General features: G+C 33.6%; 1 protein-coding gene across 1 annotated transcript in view; it reads left to right on the top strand.

The window, feature by feature from the left end:
* The first annotated feature begins 456 nt into the window (after positions 1 to 456).
* The window catches only part of LOC140058176 (plexin-B-like), a 41052-nt gene continuing 34996 nt past the window's right edge, over positions 457 to 6512 (top strand). The window contains exons 1-6 of the mRNA XM_072103736.1: positions 457 to 1527; positions 1844 to 2062; positions 2336 to 2464; positions 5270 to 5382; positions 5689 to 5806; positions 6136 to 6292. Of these exons, the coding sequence (XP_071959837.1) occupies positions 457 to 1527; positions 1844 to 2062; positions 2336 to 2464; positions 5270 to 5382; positions 5689 to 5806; positions 6136 to 6292 (1807 nt within the window). The remainder of the gene's footprint in view (positions 1528 to 1843; positions 2063 to 2335; positions 2465 to 5269; positions 5383 to 5688; positions 5807 to 6135; positions 6293 to 6512) is intronic.

The following is a 6512-nucleotide window of genomic DNA, read 5'->3' as shown; positions in this document are numbered from 1 at the left end:
GAGCGCGCATTGCGCTTCTACGTGTCAAATTCTCTTCCAATCCTTATATTTATTTGCTCAATTCATTATCTTTCGAAATTGTCATCTTCGAGTTTATTTTGATAATTCCATCATACCAAAAAATTTGAACTTGATGTGTGTCCCATAATTTCACCTATGCTACACTGTATATAGATATACAGTATATACTGTACATTGTATATGGCATATAATAGGCATAACTCAGCAATATAAGCGTATAATAGGATGGCATACATCAACATTTTCCTATCGTATGTTAACGTACGTACATGTTTAAAAAAAATTAATTTCATTAAAATGATAAAAATGATCACCTATAATTCGTCAAAGTGACGAATTAAATTCTAGTTATTCATTGTATTTCTTATATTTTAAAGTACAGTAGTGTGTTTTTATTTTCTTTTATAAGGTAATGACGTTCTCTCATCTTTAAATATGAGTTTGCCAACATTGTTAAACATTTCTGCATTTCTGCTATATTCTATAACATTTTTGTTAGCCATCCAAGCATTCGACAATGATGTGTTACTCGAATTTAAACCTCATGAAAATGAAGATCTGCACCATATAAAAATACATAGTACAACAAGAGACATCTACATAGGAGCCTACAACTCACTGTACAGACTGTCAAAAGATTTTGACATCATTGCTAATGTTTCAACATGTTCAACAGATGATGATGATAATATTAACAAAATATTAGAAATTGATTATGATCATGAAAGATTAATCACGTGTGGAGGAGGAAATAATGGAAGATGTGAAAGAAGATCTCTTATGGATTTAACTTTTGATGGAAGTGATATAAAAGATGGAATAGTGAGTAAACTTTCAGCAGTGGGAATCATTGCTCCTGGTGTGTTGGGTGATGGTATTGATGATAAAGAACATTTTATAAAAAGAAATGTTTTATACGTTTCATCAGGACATACATCATTGGATCCAGTGGAGTATTCCAACATGTATATTAATGCTAGAAGACGTCTTGATACTGATCAGCTATTTGTATTCCCAAACACCGACTTCAATGCTATCGCACCATCCTATAACAACATTATACAATTTCAATCAGCATTTGCTTATGAAGAATACTCTTACTTTGTTGCTTTTAGACCCAATGATACCGATAACCTTCATTCTCGACTGAGTCGTGTTTGTCAAGATAACTCATTTCATACATTTTCTGAGATCTACATTCGTTGTGTAGATAATAATGTTGATTACAACTTGGTACAAGACATGTCTGTGGGTCCTGTAGGAGCTGAGTTAGCTACCTCACTAGGCCTACAAGCTGGAGATAATGTCTTGTATGGAGTATTTTCTAAAGGTGATGGAAGTGGAGTTGCCACTGGACAATCTGCATTGTGTATTTACAAATGGAATGATATAGAAGATGCATTCTTCAAAGCATTAAATGGATGTATAAATGTCCATAATTATGCTCATACTCTAGATTATGCTGATATTAATGAGGATGATGATCATGATGCATATTGTCCCCAAGTATGATATTATATTTGTTTGTAAAACGTATTTAATGACATTGTTTATACTGTATACAATACAATTGTAAATTATGTCCATCTTATTTGTTACTGTACCTGTATGTACAGCTAGTGCCTACTAAGAGTACAATGACGTGAAAAGTGTTAATGTGTTGAATAAACACAGTTTATATTTGCTCCTAGTACAGGTAGTACTAAGTCTCCAACTTTCCCAAAATTGTCTTGATGATCATGGCCATAGTATTTAGTCAAGACTATTTTAAAATTTGTTTGTGTGTTTGAATATTTACATTGTTATCGTTAATTTAATAAAGACATTAGGTTTTGATGCTGCTATTGTTGAGTCATTGATGTGTCCACCAAATGATGCTAGGCAACTATACAGACGTTATTCCCAAGGTACCTACACAGAAGCAGCAGTATCAGATGCATTGCTAACAGTTAATGATAAAATACTGACATCAGTTACTACAGCAATTGAAGAGAATCAAACAATAGCTTTCATAGGCACAGATAATGGACAACTTATTATGGTTAGTATAAAATTAATACTGTACGCGACAATGGTTTATATAAAAACTACTATGAATTATCAATTTAGAAAAACCTGAAAGACTGGTGATTAAGACTTAAGATAGGTACAGAGACATGACATATTTGTCAGCAGCATTTTTTCACAAGTTGTTCTACTAAACTAACATTCTGTCACTAATTGTGGTTAGTTTTAACACTGCTTAAATGTAGAAATTATGTTTGAATGAACTATGTCTTAAATTAATTTAATGTTATGTTTTCCAATTTTTCAGGCCGAGTTAACCAACAAAACATCATCTAGAGTGTATGAGACTGTCACCATAGATACGGGTCAAGAGGTCAGGTCAGACACATTTATAGATGAAACATCTAATTATATAATAGCACTCACAGCAAAAAAGGTTAGTTTATTCTAATAATATGTTTATATTTCCTTTGTTGTACAAGAACGGAGATCATCATTTCAGCCATTGTCTGCCCACTGCAGGGCAAAGGCCTCTCCCAGCTAACCTGTTTGTTCCTGTCATGTGCAGCTCTCATTCAGGATATGTGAGCAAATGCTGCATACAGTATCAACCCTCCATCTTGTTTTTGGCACCTTGTGTCCCCTTTTGGAGTCCATTCATTGTTGTTCGTTCTGGCGAGGTGTACTGTCCATCTCCATTTTTTTTTTATTTTAATACTTGTCTGATGTCTTTAACCCTATAAGAAGAACTATAATATTCAAAGTTCTGGGGCGGATCCAGAGGGGGGGTCCACGGGGTCCGGACCCCCTCTAAATTTTAAGGGTGCCCTTTTTTTAGAGGTTCAATATTTTATTCGTGTGACATATTTGTGTGTATATTAGTATGCACAGAGTAAGCTACACTAACCCCAAAAATAAAAACAGAAATTTATCACAATGAGCGCAATGTTAAGTTACGGCGGCCGATCAAAGAGCATTGTGAGAGGTGGTGATGCGTGATGATCTCTACTTAAACTTCTAAAAATAGATCGTTTCGCATACTACAGAGGGCGCATGTAAACTTTTTACGATTCAACTCCGCGTACGTTACCATGCGCGCTCTGTCATTGACGCGATTATTTGTCCATTGGTAAACACATTTTTATGTATTATTATTCTGAAAATAATTGAACTGTAAACATAATTCTTTTTAGTATTTGTTTATTTACATATCATTCCATCAGATCAACTATTTTTTATTTCCATTACATCCAACCAAACATGTAAAAAATGTAGTTAAAATATCGTACTATCTACCGCGTACGACCATACGTGGTAGATTGTTTACTCAAAAATCATCGAACGGTCCTTACACTATACTATTCAACCTTGTTTTTGTAGTTGAGCCTCTCATGACCTGGGATTTGTTTGTCTTCCTACGCCAAGATAATATAGTTCTACAAGCCATGTGCTTTTTTCTCTGAGAAATATTTATTATAAGTGCCAAAAAAATGTTTTTTTCTCGATATGAAGCCTTTATTATTCAAATCTTTTAAAGAAAAATCACACATACCATAAAGAAGGTTCATTTATTTCATTTTTGAAACAATATTTGTGAAAATTACGTGAGGCTCAACTACAAAACCACCATTTTGTGATATGATGTCATCATAAGCCAATCAAAGCTGAGCTTTCCCGCGATCGGCGGCAGAGCTCACGGTTGAATGATTTTGGAATCTGGCTGTTTTGGATTGGTGGACACGAATCACCCACAGCGGAATGTTTTCTCTCGCGCGCGTGTACCAAGAAGTCACGTGATCTCTCTGTACTGAACGGTACTCTACACAAATTTAGAGCAATGAATTTGTACGAATTCCGTTAAATAAACAACTCTATATATTTTATAAACATTTAATAACATATTTTATTGATATTTCCAATGTTGATATATAAAAGAAATTAATATAAAACGTAATTATATGTAATTATTTTAGCGAAAAATGGCGCAATTTGTTTACAACGTTCGTGGCTAAAAACGATCATTTTCGGCAATGTTTTAGACCCTATATTTCGAAAAGTCAGATTTTTGTAATTCTTTCTTTATTGGAATATTGAAACAAAATACCAACAGATAATGTTTAAATTGGTTGAAAAATAACAACTTTTAATTCTGCTAATAAAGTGTCATTTCTGGCGAACTAGAAAGGTGCCATTTATCATGGATTTTGCGTGCGAGAGTGCCATTTCCGGCCATCTAAGTGTGTCCTGTAACAAAATTCGCTTCGCCACAACCCCCACCATGGGGGGGCTGTGGCTCAAATACTCAATATCTGATGTGCCCTTTTTATCGGCGGACCCCCCCTCTCAAAAATGTCTGGATCCGCACCAGAAGTTCGTAGATAGATTCATCCAGCTAGCAACTACACTGGTTTACTACTAATCTATCTACAAACTTGAATTTATTTCACATAGAAACCAGATAAAATTGTTCACACAAATAAGGACTAGGTTTTTTTAATTTAACGTAAACCCCTTCAAGGGCAGATTGCTATAAAACACTCTCAACTGATGGTCTTAACTCCCCGATTAAAGTCGGCTTTATCAGATAGATGGTCTTACTAAAGCCACCCCTGTTAGACCATTGTTATAAAACAGTCTTAGCTAAGACCGTGTAAAGAACAAATTGAGGGCGTACTTTACACGTAGAGCACCAAATAAGGTAATGTTCGTCACGCTTGTTCAAATCGCAATAACAGTACGTACATTTCTACGCGAGAAAATCTATTCTAGGCCTATATAAGAATAAAATCGCTGTTATTAAGTGATTTAACACTTAAAACTCGTTCAATTTGTTGTCTTTAATGATAACTAATATGTAAAAAAAGCAACAAAAAGAGAGGTTTAAGGCTGTTTTTAAGACTCCTTTGAATAGGCTTTAATTTTAAAGACCCCTTAGAGGTTAAACCGCAGTATAGCAATGTCTATAATAAAGACTACTTGCTACGTTACGAATTATAGCCGTCTAAGCATTTTTAGACCGTCTTGAGCACTTTGTGGATATGTGCGCTTTATAAATCTTATTATCTTATCTTATAGCAATCTGCCCCTAATTTCAAATTAGTTTATAAAATATTTCCTACTAACTTTTACAAATACCATTCAATTGTATCCTAAGAAAATGTTAATGGTAAATTTGTGATAGGTTTTTAATTTATATATTGTGTCTTAATGTTTCTTTTTTTTAATACAATTATCATATTAGTTGGTCAAGCTACAAGTTGCAAACTGCAGTCAGTTTATCACATGTGATGAGTGTATCAGACCAGGTAAACTAGATGCAGATCCTTATTGTGGATGGTGTACACTACACAAAAAGTACATAGAGTTATTTTTCTTTTGTTTTTTCAATCCCAAATTATTATTTTGTCTTTTCCTGATGCATTTGAAAAATTATTAGGAGATTTTTTTTTGTGTTTTTTTTAACTTTTTCAGATATTTTTGCAAAATAAAAACTATTAAAATAAATGTTAGAAATTAGTTTACTGTCTAAAGGCTAAATTATTTCATGCTTAATTATTTCTTCAATATTTTTTTTAATACAACAGTAAATCTGAATACAAATAAAGAATTTAAATGTTCTTTAGTGCAGATAGCACTTACATTTGTCTTTTTTTATTTTAGATGTACCAGATTTAAAGAATGCCAACAGTCTCCCTGGTTGCCAAGCAACAGTGCACAATGCGTAGAGATTAGCAGTGTTCAACCACCTTTTATTCCTCAAACTTTTGAAAATATCAGCGTGAGTTGTGAAGAATAATCCCGAGAATAATTTATTAAATTTGTTTTCTAGGCTTGTAATATTTTTAAAATAAATAATGTTGCCATTAGCTTGAGAATTTAAGCACTACTAAGGCAGGGGTACTAGTACAAACTATATCTATATTATCGGCACATCTATAATAGGGTTCAGGCCACTCCTCGGCCATAATAATTCTGGACTCAAAACGGGCTGGAGATCCAGTGTACATCTGGCTTGTGATGCTTGTTCACAAAGGGAATTATCCATTTATATAATAACAAGTTTTAATATGTATGCAACTCCAATAGCTTAAATGTTTTTATTCATAGATTTCTCTAACTGTTGAGCAACTTCCTTCTTTAAAAATCAACCAAAATTATAATTGTAAATTTGGTGACTTTCAATCATCTGCAATAAAAAATGGAGAAACATTGACTTGTAATTCACCGCCTTTATCACATGTGCCACAAATACCAACCAGCCAATGTGAGTTAGCATTTATGCTAATATGCTTTACTTTCTGTTTTATTTATCTTTATTTAATGTAACTGTAGCAGTGGCTGTACTAGTATTTCACACATGGTATGCATTCCCCTCAGTAGGAGGTGTATACTATTAAAAGCTCATGAGGAAATAGGTTTAGCACACACTATGAGTACAGAAATCATGCAGTCAAACTGTACAGTTGCAGACAAAGGGGGATCCC

The sequence above is a fragment of the Antedon mediterranea genome, chromosome 9, assembly GCF_964355755.1.
Source record: "Antedon mediterranea chromosome 9, ecAntMedi1.1, whole genome shotgun sequence".
NCBI classification, from domain to species: Eukaryota; Metazoa; Echinodermata; class Crinoidea; order Comatulida; family Antedonidae; genus Antedon; species Antedon mediterranea.
Note: the sequence above shows the minus strand (reverse complement) of the source record. Positions and strands in the feature narration are given on the sequence as shown.